General features: G+C 41.8%; 1 protein-coding gene across 1 annotated transcript; it reads right to left on the bottom strand.

Annotated features, from left to right (window-relative positions):
- Positions 1-768: 768 nt before the first annotated feature.
- kbtbd12 (kelch repeat and BTB (POZ) domain containing 12) lies at positions 769-17,607 on the bottom strand. Its single transcript, XM_066698194.1, has 7 exons — positions 17,481-17,607; positions 15,235-16,369; positions 14,753-15,023; positions 13,786-13,936; positions 4,242-4,439; positions 3,471-3,636; positions 769-982 (listed from the first exon to the last, which is right to left on the bottom strand). Exons 2-7 carry the CDS (start codon positions 16,284-16,286, stop codon positions 874-876), a joined length of 1,947 nt encoding a protein of 648 aa, XP_066554291.1. The 5' UTR covers positions 16,287-16,369; positions 17,481-17,607; the 3' UTR covers positions 769-873.
- Between the last annotated feature and the right edge of the window lie 1,451 nt (positions 17,608-19,058).

Genomic DNA, 19,058 nt, shown 5'->3' with positions numbered 1-19,058 from the left:
TGTTCCAAAATTAGGATTAGGATGAGACTTCATAATCAGAATAATGGTTTATGTATGTATTTATTTATTTTGGCAGTTGTCAGGGATCATTATAACATTGTGCACTTTTATTTTTTTTATTTTTTTTGGCCCTTGTATTATTTTTATTTTTAATGTTCCTGTTTTTGGAAATTAGTTCCACGTGTTTGTGGTAATGTTGCCTCAACAACATCACAAGAATTATTTTACTTTGAAATAAAAACAAATCTTGTTTACACCTTCTCCTTGGTACACTTCGAAAGTCTCCTGGAGAAGTCTGATACTGCAGTATTGACATCCTCTCTGTGTTCCTGAGATACATTTTAAAGATTAAGGTTTAGGAACAGCATTCGGGAAAGGGTGAGTTGGGGTGAGTTGGGGTGAGGCTCGTACACAGAGCTCCAGGAGTCCAAAAAGGGGTCAGATTTAAAGGGTTGTTCAGCTATTGTTCATTTCTCTGCTCTTCTGTGCAGATCTGTTGGGGAAGATGTTCATCTTTCCAGAGCAGTCGGCCATAAACCGTGTGCAGCTGATTCCTGAGAAAGAAGGAAATTTTGATGCGGCGACTGCACTTCGCCTCAGACCTGCAGAGGAAATACAGCATCTTCTCCATGAACACAGAGGATCAGGACAATGCTTTCCTCATCTACAAAATAACAGCTAACCTATATGAAGAGTCCATTAATGGCAAGGAAACACTTTTTTACATCATGCCTGAGAAGGTGGGGCTGCCCTACTGGACCCACGTGTGTGCTACCTATGACTCGAGCAACGGCTCCATTCAGCTGTGGCTTGATGGGAAGGGCAGTGTAATCAAAGCAATGAAAATACCTGAACCAATCCAGGAAAAACCAATTATAATACTGGGTCAAGTGCAGGACAGCTATGGCGGTGGTTTTGATCGAGGTCAGTCTTTTGTTGGCCAGATATCCAATGTCCACGTGTGGGATCGTGTGCTGTCACCCTGTGAAATACAGGCGGTTTATTCAGGTAGCATATCTGAGCATGGTAATGTCCTGAACTGGCAGTCGATGCAGTATGAAATAACCGAGTTTGTGTTATTGCTGCCAAGCACATTACAGAGCAAAATTTGCCTGCCATCACAAAGAGAATCTGCAAGAGAATAAAACTGTGAATTGGTTATATATTCAAACTAATATTTCACAGTTGCGTGCTCAATTATTGTACTTCTCATTCGCTTGTATTTCTGGTACTTATTCCTTTCTTTGAGTTCCTGAGGTTTAGCACATCTGGCACATCAGTCATGTTGTCACAGAATGACCCTTTATGAAATGTATTTAACCATCTTGAAAACTGAAATGTTTTGTTCTTTTCAAACTTAAGTTAATAAATACTATCAAGTGAACAAAGTTGTGCAAGTGTTATTTCTTTCTGTATGATGGATAGCATTCATTATTTGTTTTTATTATACCATATAACCTGGCCTACCATGGGCTTTGTGTTCCCCAGTTTAATCACTTAATTCCTCTAGTAGCACAGATAGTATCCTCAGTCCCAAATCATGAGTGTACCCTCAGTGAGCCATTAATGAGCTGTTGGGCTTGTTAGTGCAGAAACATGAGGGGCCTTTGTAGACACCCTGGAAAATGGTTGTATTGTATTTGTCCACTGGGTGGCAGGCTTGTCTGCTAGGAAAAAATGTCATCATGTGGGAACTAATAGAGAGGAGGATTACATAGCAATCCATATTTAAAATGCACAAATACCACAATCACATGAAATAGCTAAATAGATAATGAATGCATTCCTTCCTCCCACTTTATGCTTCCCCTACTCCAGTTCCTCATGGAAACAAAAAGACAGAGAATGGCAGACTCTTCAAGCACTGAGTTAAAGCTGCCTTAACTTGTGTTTCAAGGGAGGAAGGTTTCTGTAGGTGTGAAACAAACATCAAACAGGTGTGATGCAGGACGTGATGAAAAATTAGATTAGTTTCATAGCTTTGGGAAGTAATATCTAGGGCAATAGAGAATTGTTGTGTTTGCATATTTCTAGTTGCCTTAATGTTTTGGTGTAGTGTTTCACATTAATCGTCATGCTGCTCTTGGATCAACAGTGCAAAGAAAATATGATGTTTCTACACAAGGTGGTAGTGTTGTCTAAAGTGAAAATGATTGAAAAGCATTGAGTTCAATTTAAGAAGGTGACACAGAAAACTGCAGAAAAGGAACTTATGTTTTTCCCCTTGAATTATTGGTTATATATGTCCATCTGAAACTTTTGTCTCTGACACTTTGTAGTTCACAATTTACAATCTGCAACACTTCAGAATCAATTCAACTTCACGTTTATTCACACTCACACACACACACACTCTCATTCCAAATCAATTATTTCTACACATATGGCCTTCTAGCAAAGAACGGGACTATGAACATAAACAAACCTCTTAATTTTCTCTTCTAGTATGCATACTGCTCTAACACATCCATCATTGTCACAATATTGCCAGACATGTTTTGAACCCAAAATTATATACAGATGTGGGTCAGTAGAGCTCACCCCTTCATTCTATTCCCTGAATCCTGGATTCCTACTGAGCACACACAGTAGTGAGCGTCTGAAGGTCTATAGTTTGTGTCATTGACTCAAATGAGATGGAGACAGGCAGTGTTAGGTTTTTGGGAGGTATGCAGAAAGAAGCCTTTTCTTATCACGTTGTTATTCAAAAGTAAGTCAGTGATCCTGGGCAGACCTTTCTCCATTTCTTGTCATGCGCTCTGTGATGTTTTAAAACGTATTTGTGGAAGTGGCGCAGATCCAAACTATCCAACCAGCCTTGACCACTTTAGACAAATATATTAGGACATTGCTCTCACTGCAGACGTTTATTAGACCAGAGCAGAAGAGACCTGCACAGGTCAAGTGTCCACCCTGAGTGTTATAGGACAGGGGAATTAATGGCCGGAAAAAGAATCATAATATTTAATGTCCCCTTAAGACAGTTGCAGCTTTTGGCACAGCATCTCAGCTAGGTGTTTATGTAACTATAACAACCCCAAACATCCAAGCTGCGGTACATTAATTTTTCACTTGCACATTTACCGTTCATTAACACCAATTCCACCACCCATTAGCAGCATTTCTCGCGCTTTAAACAGCATCTCTCTGGGCTTGTGTCGCCGCTTTGCAATTAACGCTGTAACAAATTGCTCCAGAACCCTGAGAGGCTAACGGCAGGACACACAGGATGCTGCCTGGCTCTTCTGACTTGATGGCTTTAACTCTCTCCCCCCAGGAGGGGATAGAGAAGCGGAAGTGTCCGCAGTGCACAGCACATGAAACATAAGGAACTGTGCTCCCGAACACAGCCCTCTCCTCTGCCACGTGGATCCTGGCAGTAGGCCACTCTCTATCCCAGCATCTTGCTTAGCACCCCCCCCAGCCCTGCCCCACCCTGGCCCAAGAGTGTGAGACCCCCCCCCCCTTACTTCTCCAGCAGGTCAGAGGGGGGTGGGATGAGGTCCCGGGGGTTGAGTTTGGCCACCAGACACACATCATAGCTATCGTGCATGAGGACCCCATGAGCCACCACGTTCCACTGGTTCTCCCAGGGGTCCAGCTCCAGGATGTCTTTAGTAATGACCTCGTGGCGATCTGTCACAAAACACATAGCCTTTATCAGCGATGCAGCATAAACACAGGCCCATGCCCACACTCACAATTAGGGAGATGACACCAGTAACCAGGAAATCTCTAGGCACCGGAACTGAAATTTAGATCTGTGGACATGCTTTTATTGAGAAACAGTAACAGGGGGAATTCATAGGGAGGCTGTCTTCTTTTTGAAGGACAAGGCAGAGGGAAGACAGATGATTTGAAAAATGTGTGTTCCTTAAACAGCTGTGACAAGATGAAGGGGAAGAGGTTACCCTTCTCAGAGTCTGTGTGATACATGTGTGTCAAAATTAGTTCCTAGGGGGACCTGCAGTGTCTCCTGGATTTTGTTGCATCTCAGCTGTCAGTTGCTTAATGGATCTAAATATATGACCAACTGGATGAAGGTAATACTTCTCTCCAATCTCCAGGAAGACGCATACAGTGTATTCTGAGTCTGCAGCATATTTTAACATGTTTTGACATGTTTGAGTAAATAATGACATGTATTTAGTAAGTCATCCAATTGGAGCAGTAACCAAAAGACACTGTGGCCCCAGTGTGAACACCAGTACTGACCCCAGAGAGACCCGAAGTAACTGTACCTGCTCCATTGTAGGAACCGCAGACATACAGCTTGCCCTCTACTACTCCAGTGTTGGTGCTGTTGGTCCTCAGGGAGAGGAGCGGGGCCGGCAGGGGTGGCCCATCCCTCCAGAAGTCTCCGTCAGGGTTGTAAATCTCCACGCTGTCAAGGCAATACCTGGCCTGGCCGTGGTCTGCACCAAGGCACCCAATACCACCTAGCACAGACAGACACAAAGACCCCAGACTATGACCGAGCTGGGTGGTAGTGTTCATTGGAGTTACAGTGACCCAATAACACAGATCTGACAGCTTCCCACATCCCTGCTGCCAAGACACCAATGCAGCTGGTGATGGTGAAGTTGCTACATCGCTACAATTAGGTTTGTGTTTCTGTGGTTTTCTGCTCATCCACTCACCTTTACAGCATTTTAAGTTACTGCTGTTTCCTAACTAAACTGAAAGGGAAAGCTATGAATTATCCTCAAGTCTAATCGGTTTCACACTGTAACTCCTGAGACTCTGGGCCTTTTACTGCTGGTGCCTTCTCTTTAGCTTATTCCCCATCTTCTGTAATGAGATTTCCATGCCAAGGGCCCCTGTGAAGGACAAATCCGCCATCAGGGTGATTCATGATTGGCACGCACCTGCACCGACCTCTGATTCCATTAGGGAGGCTTTCGTCATGGCTAATTGTAGAGCTGGGACTTGAGGAAAGAGGCAACCTGTTCTGACCGGTAAAGGGCAAGCCTTGTTCAGCAATTTATTGACAATGTAGCACTTAACACAGCACAAACCAATGCCGTTCATAAACATAGGGATGACACTTCTGAAGCATGACTTAACTGTCCATATTCCAAAGTTGTACAGAGAATACACCTCAACTGCATAGGAGGCTGGCACTCTACCCAACAGCATGCAAGCTGCATATAAATAGCTTCCTGGGGAGCTGCGTAAAAACAGTTGAATTGGAGCCAAAAGGGTCTGGAAATGTTTGGTGTTTCATTTCGTATGAGAGGGGTATGGCAAGCCATTGTGACATTTAATCCATAATTGCTGATATCAAGAATTCAATTTCTGATATCAAGAATTATCTGGTATTTTTGATATCAACAATTGTATTTTTGATATCAGAAATTGTATTTTGGAAATTAGAAATTGAATTCTTGATATCAAAAATGCATACTAATTAGCATCCAGTTCTATTTTTGATATAAAAAATGCATGTAATGACGTGTAACTTAACCATTTACAGTCCGACACATTATTTTCAGATCATTATAAATAAATGTATCAAATACGTTTATCAAAATATAAATAATAAAATAAAAATAAAATATAGAAACTAGAAACTAGAGACCAGGAACTTTCAAAACGATGTCTGGCTCTTGTATGTAGGGTCTTCCTAGCCTGAGCTACTGATTTGCATCTGCTTGAGTTTTGGTTTGAACTCTGTCAGCCGATTAGCTCTTATAATACCAAAGGTCACAACTTGTTCTTTCATTTAATATAAGATAAATGCATATGGTACAAACTATCATGGAGAAACACACAAATAAACAGGAACAATGCCAGTACAGAATGGCAATACCGCTGAGGTTGTTCATCAGTGAACAGGGCAGTGTCAGACATTAACAATGAGAGGATGGCCATTGTGAGTGCTTCACATCTACTGGGGACTTTTCCAAAGAAGGGGAGTAACTGTAACACGGAAAGTAGCCGAAACCGGATGCTATTTAGTATGCATTTTTGATATCAAAAATTATATTTCTGATACCAAAAATACAATTCATGATATTTGATATCAAGAATGCAGTTTTTGATATCAAAAATACATTTGTTGATATCAACAATTGGCAATTCATTCTTGATTTTTGATATCAGCAAGTATGGATTAAATGTCACAATGGCTTGCAGTGGTATTGTATTATGGTTTGTGACATGCTATGACATGCTGTATCCAACTTATTAAAATGTCTTTAATAAAGTATATCACTATATGTTGGTTAGGATATGTTAACTGAATCTGGTTGATATAATTACCAATGCTAATCTGAGGAGAACTGGCAAAAAGGATTATACAGATGGATCACATGCAATCGGATATTTGAGGTGAAAATTAAATGACGAAAGTACTGTGAGTGTACACTAGTACTTTAATAACAGAGCTTGCATCATCTTGAAAACATTTGACTTCATGTGTCTTACCTGGGAAACATACTTTACTACAAACATAAATAAATGCTGTTATATAACTGTCAGTCACTGCACCTTGTGTATTTTTATTTTCTCACTAGCCTTTGTGTCTGTGTTTTCTTAAAGGGTTGAGTTCATGAAAAAAGTGTACATTCCGAGTAAATTCAAACAAACCAGATTGTTGTGTGTGTTGTTTTAAAGACTGTTCCCAGACAGCTTTCTGAATGGGGCCAATGTTTATATTTAGAGCTGTTTCCTACTCACATTGGAAGCTCTTTGCGGATATTATTCAACATTTTGTTAATGTTATAATTTCCCTTTTTTGTGTGAAAATGTTTGTAATGTTTATTTGTTTATTTTTGCAATGTTGACTGTAAAGGGTAAAGGTTAATTAATGAATTTTTATGTAGTAATCAGATTAATCAGATTTTACAGAAGATACACATATATACAGTGAGGGAAAAAAGTATTTGATCCCCTGCTGATTTTGTACATTTGCCCACTGACAAAGAAATGATCAGTCTATAATTTTAATGGTAGGTGTATTTTAACAGTGAGAGACAGAATAACAACAAAAAAATCCAGAAAAACGCATTTCAAAAAAGTTATAAATTGATTTGCATGTTAATGAGGGAAATAAGTATTTGATCCCCTATCAATCAGCAAGATTTCTGGCTCCCAGGTGTTTTTTATACAGGTAACGAGCTGAGATTAGGAGCACTCTCTTAAAAGGACAAACAAAAAAAGACACCTGTCCACAGAAGCAATCAATCAATCAGATTCCAAACTCTCCACCATGGCCAAGACCAAAGAGCTGTCCAAGGATGTCAGGGACAAGATTGTAGACCTACACAAGGCTGGAATGGCCTACAAGACCATCGCCAAGCAGCTTGGTGAGAAGGTGACAACAGTTGGTGCGATTATTGGCAAATGGAAGAAACACAAAATAACTGTCAGTCTCCCTCGGTCTGGGGCTCCATGCAAGATCTCACCTCGTGGAGTTTCAATGATCATGAGAACGGTGAGGAATCAGCCCAGAACTACACGGGAGGATCTTGTTAATGATCTCAAGGCAGCTGGGACAATAGTCACCAAGAAAACAATTGGTAACACACTACGCCGTGAAGGACTGAAATCCTGCAGCGCCCGCAAGGTCCCCCTGCTCAAGCAAGCACATGTACAGGCCCGTCTGAAGTTTGTCAATGAACATCTGAATGATTCAGAGGAGAACTGGGTGAAAGTGTTGTGGACAGATGAGACCAAAATCTAGCTCTTTGGTATCAACCCAACTCGCCGTGTTTGGAGGAGGAGGAATGACCCCAAAAACACCATCCCCACCGTCAAACATGGAGGTGGAAACATTATGCTTTGGGGGTGTTTTTCTGCTAAGGGGACAGGACAACTGCACCACATCAAAGGGACGATGGACGGGGCCATGTACCGTCAAATCTTTGGTGAGAACCTCCTTCCCTCAGCCAGGGCATTGAAAATGGGTCGTGGATGGGTATTCCAGCATGACAATGACCCAAAACACACAGCCAAGGCAACAAAGGAGTGGCTCAAGAAGAAGCACATTAAGGTCCTGGAGTGGCCTAGCCAGTCTCCAGACCTTAATCCCATAGAAAATCTGTGGAGGGACCTGAAGGTTCGAGTTGCCAAACGTCAGCCTCGAAACCTTAATGACTTGGAGAGGATCTGCAAAGAGGAGTGGGACAAAATCCCTCCTGAGATGTGTGCAAACCTGGTGGCCAACTACAAGAAACGTCTGACCTCTGTGATTGCCAACAAGGGTTTTGCCACCAAGAACTAAGTCGAAGGGGTCAAATACTTATTTCCCTCATTAACATGCAAATCAATTTATAACTTTTTTGAAATGCGTTTTTCTGGATTTTTTTGTTGTTATTCTGTCTCTCACTGTTAAAATACACCTACCATTAAAATTATAGACTGATCATTTCTTTGTCAGTGGGCAAACGTACAAAATCAGCAGGGAATCAAATACTTTTTTCCCTCAATGTATGTGTGTGTGTATGTATGATCAGAAAAATACTGTGAATACCTAAGTTAGAATACATTACAAATTGTTGAATTGATAGTCCTGAAGGAAAGGTACTTCTTGCTGCAGTATAATTAAATCCCATGATCTCTGTTGCTGGCCATTTTCCTTATAGATTTGCTTCTTTGAAATTAAATACTTATTGACTTAACAGGCTGGTATTGATGATTGGTGCAATCCTTCAGCATTTCTAAATCACTGTGCCTCAGTCCCTCAGTCCTGCCCTGCCAGTATATACATCGATCAGCCATAACATTTTTACCACCTGCCTAATATTGTGTAGGTCCCACTTTTGCCGCCAAAACAGCCCTGACCTGTCGTGGCATGGACTCCACTAGACCTCTGAAGGTGTGCTGTGGGATCTGGCACCAAGTCGTTAGCAGCAGATCCTTTAAGTCCTGTAAGTTGCGAGGTGGGGCCTCCATGGATCGGACTTGTTTGTCCAGCACATCCCACAGATGATCGATTGGATTGAGATCTGGGAATTTGGAGGTCAAGTCAAAACCTTGAACTCGTGATTCATCAGACCAGGCCACCTTCTTCCATTACTCCATGGTCCAGTTCTGATGCTCATGTGCCCATTGTAGGCGCTTTCGGCACTGGACAGGGGTCAGCATGGGCACCCTGACTGGTCTGCGGCTACGCAGCCCCATACGCAACAAACTGCGATGCACTGTGTGTTCTGACACCTTTCTATCAGAACCAGCATTCACTTTTTCAGCAATTTAAGCTACAGTAGCTCGTCTGTTGGATCGGACCACACGGGCCAGCCTTCGCTCCCCACGTGCATCAATGAGCCTTGGCCGCCCATGACCCTGTCGCTGGTTCACCGCTTTTCCTTCCTTGGACCACTTTTAATAGGTACTGTCCACTGCAGACCGGGGACACCCCACAAGAGCTGCAGTTTTGGAGATGCTCTGACCCAGTCGTCTAGCCATCACAATTTGGCCCTTGTCAAAGTCGCTCAGATCCTTACGCTTGCCCATTTTTCCTGCTTCTAACACATCAACTTTGAGGACAAAATGTTCGCTTGCTGCCTAATATATCCCACCCACTGACAGGTGCCATGATAACCAGATTATCAGTGTTATTCACTCACCTGTCAGTGGTCATAATGTTATGGCTGATCGGTGTAGATCCTAGCAGCAAACCAGGCTTGCAGTCATTTTACAGTTTCTACTACAGTTTTTTTTTTTTCTTTTGGACAATTTCCTCTGGGAAATATCAGGCCAAGACAAATAACACACATTTATTATTATTATTAACATTATTGTTTTTATTGTTATTTTTATGCCTTGTCACAGTAGCAGGATGGATCCTTTCCACAATAATTATGCAACACTGCACCAGTGCAAAGATGATAAGTGAGTGACCTACTTATCAGTGCTTATTATGTAAAAGCTAACTTCACAGCCATTCAGCAGAGTCTATTTAAATACCACTGGAGTAATGGTGTGCCAAGCGCTAATCTATAGCAATTTTTGTCTGCTTGTGTACCTGAATGCCTTTTGCATTATATAACAGCGGAATTGCTGGTTTCCCACATGCAACTTAAATATTTTATGGAAATGTATTGCTATCGTTTTAAAAGCAAATCACTGAACTACACGTGTAAAATGAAAAATGCAGATTGTCTAATTAATTTCTATATGCAAATTAAGCCCCTGGAGGCTATAATTAGGCATATTATATTGTCTTATATGACAGCATACATGTACTGTTTATTATCATTATATTTTATAGTAAAGATTATATTATGTAGATGATAGTGGTTCAAACACAAATATCTCTAGCTGTGCAAAAATTGTGTTTTTGTTGGTTTTGTTTTGTTTCTTTTGGCACATGGCTCTAAAGATGGTTGCCTCTTCAATTGCCTATTGATCACATTGGTGGTTCTCCCAAATTGCCTCTTATATTGTTCATAGTGAATGCAACATAAAACAGGTCTTAGAACATAGACTTTGGCTTGAATTTCCAAATTATAGGGTGGATAAAAGTAACATTGACCTGACAGAAGAATATAAAGTCATGTCGCTCAGTTGTTTCAGGCATATATTTATATATACAGTGGCTCTGAAAAGTATTCATCCCCCTTGGACTTTTCCACATTTCATTGTGAAAATCAGAAATCAGAAGGATTTAATCAGGAGTTTTTGTCACTGATCAACACAGAAAATGTCCATCATGTCAAAGTGAAAAATATAATCTGCAAATTGTTCTAAATTAATTACAAAGAGAAGGCGAGAAGGGCACTATTCAGGGAGGCCACCAAGAGGCCTATGGTGACTCTAAAGGAGTTAGTCTTCCATGGCTGAGCTGGGAGACACTGTGCATACTGCAACAATAGCCCAGTTGCTTCACAAAAGTGGCCTTTATGGGGGAGAAAAAAATTCACATCAAATCTCGGCCAGAGTTTGCCAGAAGGCATGTGGGAGACTCTGAAACCAAGTGGAGGAAGATTCTATGGTCTGAGCATTTTGGCCTCAAAGTTAAGCACAACGTTTGGCACAAGCATAACATCATCCTGAGAACACCATCCCTACCGTGAAGCATGGGGATGGGGATGGGGATGGGGATGATTCTCTGCATCAGGGCCTGGAAACCTTGTAAAGATAGAGGGCAAAATGGATGCAACAAAGTATAGAGAAATGCTGTAAGAAAACCTGCTGAAGTCTGCAAGAGATCTGGGACTAGGTAGAAGATTCATCTTCCAGCAGGACAGTGACCCCAAACATACAGCTAAAGCCACACTGGAGTGGCTTAAAAACAAAAAGGTCAATGTACTGGAGTGGTCTAGTTAAAGCCCGGATCTCAATCCAATCAAGAATATGTGGAAAGAGTTGAAAATTGCTGTTCACCAAAGGTCCCCATCCAACTTGATGGAGCTTGAGCAATTTTGCAATGAAGAATGGACAAAAATTGCTGTGTCCAGATGTGCAAAGCTGGTAGAGATTTATCCACATAGACTCATGGCTGTAATTGCTGCCAAAGGTGCGCTACCAAATATTGACTGAAGTGGGTGATTATTTATGCATTCGATTATTTTCTGTTTTGTATTTGTAATTAATTTAGAACAATTTGCATATTATATTTTTCATTTTGACATCATGGACATTTTCTGTATTGATCAGTGGCAAAAACTCTTGATTAAATCCATTGCACTGTATTTTTGCACTTTGTATTGTGCTTATATTTTGTAAATCACCCTGGATTAGGGCCTCTGCTAAGAAATAAATAATAATAATAATAATTCTGATTTCATGTTGTAACACAATGAAATGTGGAAAAGTCCAAAGGGGGTTATTACTTTTGAGAGAAACTGTATGGCTGAAATTATATCTATCAGTTCTTTTACATGATGTGCTATAACACTGGATGTCTGATAGTAGCCTATTTACTCACAGCATGTCGTTTGCTCTGAAGTTTGTATTTTAGCCGCATACATGTGATTTGTGCTGTAGTTGACTTATTAAGAATCATCAGGGCGGAACAATCCTTATTTGGTGAATCTAATTAGTCTAATTTGTCCTCCACTCCTGTACAAACAGTACTTTTCAGTACCCTGTCAATTCAGTATAGAGAGAATGAACTTCTTTCCTTTTGGCCCATACATTTGACCCAATTGTTGGGTGTCGCTACAGGGCCAGTGCTTTGTGTGTTTTGTGGGAGTCCTTTGAGTGCTTTGGTGGCCGGACCTATTCATAAGGAGGGTGCTTCAGTTTGGATTTACAGTGCTGTGTGATCTACCCCAGGCCTAACATCTGAAAGGCAAAATGGAGCTCTCCCCAGGCTGTACCCCTATATGCTGTTTTATTCCAAGAACAGTCTGAATCAGCCCAGTATTCTCCCAGCACAATACTCCCTTTTAGAAGCTGACTCAACCAAGCGAGTGCCGTTCCTGGGAAAATGCAGAGAAGAACTTAGAGACAAAAAACAACCAGATCTAGTTATTTTGTGCAGAGTAGTGCAAAACTGTGCCAACTGAGGCTTCCGTGTTTGGGCACCTGCTCTTTCAATTACATATCTTAATTAGTCCCTGTGGCATTGTGCGTTGGCTGTTGTGACTAGCAGGTTCTGTTCTGCAGCTGAAGATTGGGATGTGGTAGAAATTCCACAGCCTCTTTTTTCCTTCAGAAATCATCAAACTCAAAAGTGGGAAACAAGAGGGTCTTTGAAGCAAAATTGGAAATTCTCTTGAATGGGGTAAAATACATTAATTGTTGGAAGACATCATTGTACAGTTATGCTTAGCTTTATACTGTATCACTGGGAGCAACTTATTCAAGTGTTGACTGAGCACAACAGACTGTGTCAATATATTGACCTTTATCAGGCCAGCATTATAACAGGGAAACTAGGCAAACTGTACCACTGGTAAAATCAATCATGTTTAATCTCATTCCGAGAAACCAGAAGAATAAAACTAGATTCTCAGTGTACGTATGGGGCCTGTCTGAGTCCCTCAGTGTGAAGACGACCCAGCCAGCGCCAACTGCAAGTCAGCTCCCACCATTGAAATGAAGCCATCTGGTCGCTTTCTGGGGAAGAAGGACTCTGACATTATGAACCCTGTTACTAACTGATTTAAAAGACATAAGAAATCTACAGAACTGTTGTCTTAGTTATGACCTGAGACACAGTGTAATTCTCTTGTGTTAAACAGGAATAAGTGCTTTGTCATTTTATTGGTACTGTGGAAGAAAACCCCACAAGTCACAGCTTTTTAAATGATGCTTGTCATCTCACAGCTCTACATAGCCCTATGAGTTAGAAGCCATTGCAATAGTGAAGACTGAAAAATGCTGCCATGCTGGCCTTGTCGACACCCTAATGTCCGCTAGGGGCTTTTGCCCGTAGAAAGCCAATTCCTTTGATTTAATATTCATGTGTAAAAATGTTAAGAAAGCAAAACTGCCAAGTAGCTAACTGACAAAAGCAAATGCTGGTTGATGCTGAGCAGAAAGATTAATGGAATTATTAATTACACTCTACAGCAGTGCCAGATATTAAACGTGCATAAGACACAGCTATCGGAGGACACAATCTCAGCAGGCCTCACAAATATGCATTACACGTTCACAGTATGGCAGGAGGCAGGACCGGAGGAGAGACATTTTTCAAATCTGTACTGGCTGTGCTTAGTTTTGTAAATGGGAACTGAAATCCATAAATGGTGCGAGCTCATAGTTCTGAAAAATTGGATCATTAAACTGATTACATTGAGGGTAACTGTAGCTATTTTTCAACAAGCTTTCCAAAAACTAAACATGACTTTTTGCAGCCAACTTAAAACAGGGCCATTTGTCTCTTACCCAGGACGTAGATTTCCCCATTGACCACGGCTGTGCTGCAGCGGTACTTGGAGTATTTCATGACTCTGCACTCCGTCCACTTAGACTGCAAGGGGTCGAACTGAAACATGCGATTGCTCAGCCGGTCTGGTTCATCATCTGGACGATCGGTCTGTAAAACACAGTGGGCCAGTAAAGGGAAACACCTCGGGAGCACAAGCTTACTGCCACAAACAGGCCAAACAGAGACAACACACTCAGACAAGTGTGTTTCATTCTTGGTGAGGCATATCATTCTCAGTTGTCTATTTTCTGGCCCACCCAGACCCTCTCTTTCAACCTGAGATGTTATTAGATGTGCAAGGATAACAGTTTGAAAGTTATTTTAATAATTCATTATAATTATAGCTCACTTGTAATAGGATGTATGCTTATCTAATTGTATTAGAGTCGACCCTGGGTAAGGGCATCTGTTAAGAAATAAATAATAATAAATAATAATAATAACAAAATCTTTGGCAATTTCATCTGCAGGCATCTAATCAAGAGATTCTCATTCCAGCCTGTACAGACATTTCTTTCTGTGTTATTTTTAAAACATGAAAGACTGCTTTTCTTATTGTTTATTTCCGGTCGCAGACATCATGAAACATGGATATTTGATATTTGTTTTTTAAAGCTTTTTGTCTCAACTTAAGAAGCACAAAAGTTCAACAGAGACTGGCAGAAAGTGGGAAAGAAAACAATGCCCTGCAGTCTTCAGGTTTCTCATTTCACCGTTTCATTCCTGTCCCAAGGGACATTTTTCCATCTAAAAGTCTAGGATATATAAAAGTGAGAACACAATAATAAAAAAAGAGAAACAAAAGCCTTTCAACAGAAACAGTTCTGAACAAACTGCTTCTTACCAAGTTTATATTACCAACAGTAGCAGAGGACAAAACAATCAGCAATTCCCACACAAAAGAGCATGACCATGCAGTGTCACCTGGGGGGTCCATCCTCCCAGGACGTACAGCTTGTTTTTGAGGCTGACGGCAGTGTGGCAGGCCAGGGGCACAGGCAGGGGAGGGGAGCTCCTCCACTGGTTGCCCTCCATGGAGAATTTCTCCACACAGTTTGTGATCAGGTACTGGTTCTTCATCTTCATCTGCCCCCCCAGGAGATATAGGTTGTTTCCCAGGCTGGCCAAGGCGTACATCTCTCGATACTCAGCGTCGCACACCTTCTCCCAGCAGCCTCCCGATTTGACTTGGTACCTGCGCCATAGATGAGAACATCCACAGAAGTCCATTTCAAAGGCCAAATATATAAAGACAATGTGGGTCTGCTAGTTATTTAAATGTTATACATATAGACACAATTGTATAGAAGTAATTGAAGAACTTCTCAGCCTTTTAGGGTCACTCACTTGGACTAACAAATGAGTCGAATGAACATAGTCAGGTGACATGGGTGGGCAGTACCAACCTGTAGATCTCCACATTCCTGCTCTTCTGTCTTGACAGCTTGAGGGCCCCTGCCTCTCCTGCTACCACAATGTCATTGTTCTCCATCACCACGCCTGTGCAGACGTATCCTAGCGCTTCTCCATAGCGTGGGGAAGCAATGAAGTAGGTCCGCTTGGTGGTGGGAGCATAGCAGAAGCTGAAATCGGCATAACTTCCATGACGGGATTTAATTCCCAAGCTGTTGTTGCCAATGCAGAGGAGGAGGTCTGTGGTCTCCATTCCATATCGCAGCTGTAAGGCACGGGGCACGACAGCCTTCTGGGCCTCCAGAGCCTTTTCGATCATGTTGTGGCACTCTGAGTTGCACAGGATGGCTGTGTTCCTCCTCCGGGCCTCTCTGAGGAATCCTGGGCTCACCATGACCAGTCTCACCTGCTTCAGGAGCTCTGGGAGATGTCCTTCGCGGGACTTCCTGTCGTGGTTTACCCAGTGCATGACCACATCCAGGATGCTCTCCTCCCGGGAGACGTTCAGATCGTCGGAGCTGATCAGAGACCGCAGCTGATGGGACTCCACCTCCAGGATCTCGTCATGCAGGCAGACCTCGGCGAAGTGCTGGTACAGGTACTTCTTGGCCTGGTCCGAAAGGTCCTCAGCACCCAGGAGCTTGGCGTAGTTATACACACCTAGGCAGTTGGAGGCATCCATGTTGTCCATCATGTATTTCTGACAGCTTTTGAAGATGTCCTCCATTTGGAATAAGAAGGCAGTTGTGGAGACAGACTGGACGTTGGAGTTAGTGAGGTGCAGCTCCGAGTTATACATGTAGCTCAGGATGACGAACAGGCTCTCCGCCGTGGTGTCCTGTAGACCCACCTCCCTCTCGCTGCACTCCTGCAGGCCGCACGTGAACATCACCTTGAAGTAGGGGCTGAACGCAGCCAGAATGAGACGGTGGCAGGGGAAACTCACCCCCTCTGACACCAGAACCACATCTGTCAGTTCTTCGGTCTCCTTCATTTTGTTGATTTGGTCCAGTAGCGCGAGGCTGTGTTTTGCTCTGATATCCATTGTGAAGCAATAAAAATGAAGCAGCACACTTGAGCGTCAGTTATTCACATTTTACAATACAGCACGTCTGGAGACTCCTTTATCTGAAAATAAAAAATACAACTTTTCTAAATTTGGAAAGCTGTTCATAGGTAATATCATAGAGACACTGATTAACATCACATCATAAGAACAAAAGAACATTAAACTTCACTGCATGTATCAGAGCTTTTTTGCACCCTGTACAATACCACAGCAAACTCTTTCTACTGTCCAGTGTTTAAAACAAAGTATTAATTATTTAAGCTGACTGTGTTTGTAGAAATGTAGTTATATGCACAGACCACAAGAAAAGCAGAGGCCTACTCTACTGCAAGGGCCCTTTAACCTCACACCGTTCAAATTCTGGATTCTTTTTGACATAAGAAGTGATTTAATTATTTCTTTGGACAAAATAACCCATGTTGTTTTTTAATGAATACTGAAATTAGTAGTCCTGTCATGTAAACCTTCCACCTCTGCTATGAAAGCTTCCTGATATTTCCTATATTTTCTACCAAAGTTAAATGAATGTCGTCACTAATAACAACAAGCCATTTCACCATCAATTCAGGCTGGACTGGTCTGGAAACTGGCTGCGCACTAAACTGCTAACCCTCCTGAAATCATAAGTCATATACAAGGACGTTTGTTTAAAAACAAAAGCAATAGTAATATGTCATACCGAATTTTAAAACACTTTACAGTACTCAACATGAAATATGAGCATTTAAAGAATATTATTTGACTAATGATTATTTGATTAAACCCACTTACCCACGAAAGGATCTGATTTACGGTTCTATTATCAGCAATAGGTCATTAATGGAAATTATAGTTACATACAAACAATTATGCTTCAGTCGACATTTCTGCATTAATATTGATTTTGACTGTTCTTATTTTAAGTGGAAGAGCAAGCTGTATTTATTCAGATGAGTATCAAATGTGAATTGCTAGAAAATAAATTTAAGCTAAAATGCAACATAGCAAACAGTTATCAAAATATATTGTGAGATATGTATGTATGCATGTATGTATGCAATTAAAGATTGTAAGACTGGGATTTTCCCATCAGTTACCACTCTTTCGCCCAGCTGCAGCTGTTAATTGCGCTGTTGATCTTGTAAAATGTTGCTGCTACATGCATGCATTGTTAAGCATATTGTACAGTACCGTACTCAAGATGTTTCACGCCTTTTTGAATTTGGACGAGATGAAGCTAAACCACTGCCCTTTTTTGTTTTCTCGCACAATGAGAATGACAAACCACACTGAGCTACACAAGAAGGCCTTGCGACTGTTGCTTCTTATACGTAGTTTCCAAGTGCACCAAATATAAGCTTGCTGACATGTCTGCAATGACGCTTAAAATAGACTCGGCTTTTGACACATGACAAATACCTTGTGGGTCAGGATACACTCGTGCTAACTGAGACTGGCATAATAATAACAACAACAATTACATGTGTGTCAATTTAATGTTTTTAATGTAGTATTTTGAATGTAATATGATAACGGTGTTTTTGATAGTAGAGGTATATATAGTATTCAAAATAAACAATATAGGCCTCTTTTATAAAATTAAATAGGGTCTATTGGTTGATACATGCGGTTTATTGACTTTGTAAAGAAAAATAACTTTTTAAACCCTTGTTGGCAATCACAGAGGTCAGACGTTTCTTGTAGTTGGCCACCAGGTTTGCACACATCTCAGGTGGGATTTTGTCCCACTCCTCTTTGCAGATCCTCTCCAAGTCATTAAGGTTTCGAGGCTGACGTTTGGCAACTCGAACCTTCAGCTCCCTCCACAGATTTTCTATGGGATTAAGGTCTGGAGACTGGCTAGGCCACTCCAGGACCTTAATGTGCTTCTTGAGCCACTCCTTTGTTGCCGTGGCTGTGTGTTTTGGGTCATTGTCATGCTGGAATACCCATCCACGACCCATTTTCAATGCCCTGGCTGAGGGAAGGAGGTTCTCACCCAAGATTTGACAGTACATGGCCCCGTCCATCGTCCCTTTAATGCGGTGCAGTTGTCCTGTCCCCTTAGCAGAAAAACACCCCCAAAGCATAATGTTTCCACCTCCATGTTTGACGGTGGGGATGGTGTTCTTGGGGTCATTCCTCCTCCTCCAAACACGGTGAGTTGAGTTGATACCAAAGAGCTTGATTTTGGTCTCATCTGTCCACAACACTTTCACCCAGTTCTCCTCTGAATCATTCAGATGTTCATTGACAAACTTCAGACGGGCCTGTACATGTGCTTGCTTGAGCAGGGGGACCTTGCGGGCGCTGCAGGATTTCAGTCCTTCACGGCGTAGTGTGTTACCAATTGTTTTCTTGGTGACTATGGTCCCAGCTGCCTTGAGATCATTAACAAGATCCTCCCGTGTAGTTCTGGGCTCATGATCATTGAAACTCCACGAGGTGAGATCTTGCATGGAGCCCCAGACCGAGGGAGACTGACAGTTATTTTGTGTTTCTTCCATTTGCCAATAATCGCACCAACTGTTGTCACCTTCTCACCAAGCTGCTTGGCGATGGTCTTGTAGCCCATTCCAGCCTTGTGTAGGTCTACAATCTTGTCCCTGACATCCTTGGACAGCTCTTTGGTCTTGGCCATGGTGGAGAGTTTGGAATCTGATTGATTGATTGCTTCTGTGGACAGGTGTCCTTTATACAGGTAACGAGCTGAGATTAGGAACACTCCAGAAATCTTGCTGATTGATAGGGGATCAAATACTTATTTCC

The sequence above is a fragment of the Amia ocellicauda genome, chromosome 3 (assembly GCF_036373705.1).
Source record: "Amia ocellicauda isolate fAmiCal2 chromosome 3, fAmiCal2.hap1, whole genome shotgun sequence".
NCBI classification, from domain to species: domain Eukaryota; kingdom Metazoa; phylum Chordata; class Actinopteri; order Amiiformes; family Amiidae; genus Amia; species Amia ocellicauda.
Note: the sequence above shows the minus strand (reverse complement) of the source record. Positions and strands in the feature narration are given on the sequence as shown.

Bases quoted from the DNA above. Each gene is read 5' to 3' on its own strand.
- kbtbd12 (XM_066698194.1), bottom strand. From the start codon at position 16,286: ATGGATATCAGAGCAAAACACAGCCTCGCGCTACTGGACCAAATCAAC. The intron at 3,637-4,241 runs GTACAGTTACTT...GTTTTGTGACAG, and splicing joins CGGTTCCTACAATGGAGCAG to ATCGCCACGAGGTCATTACT. The intron at 983-3,470 runs GTAAGGGGGGGG...TGTATTTCACAG, and splicing joins CCCTCTGACCTGCTGGAGAA to GGTGACAGCACACGATCCCA.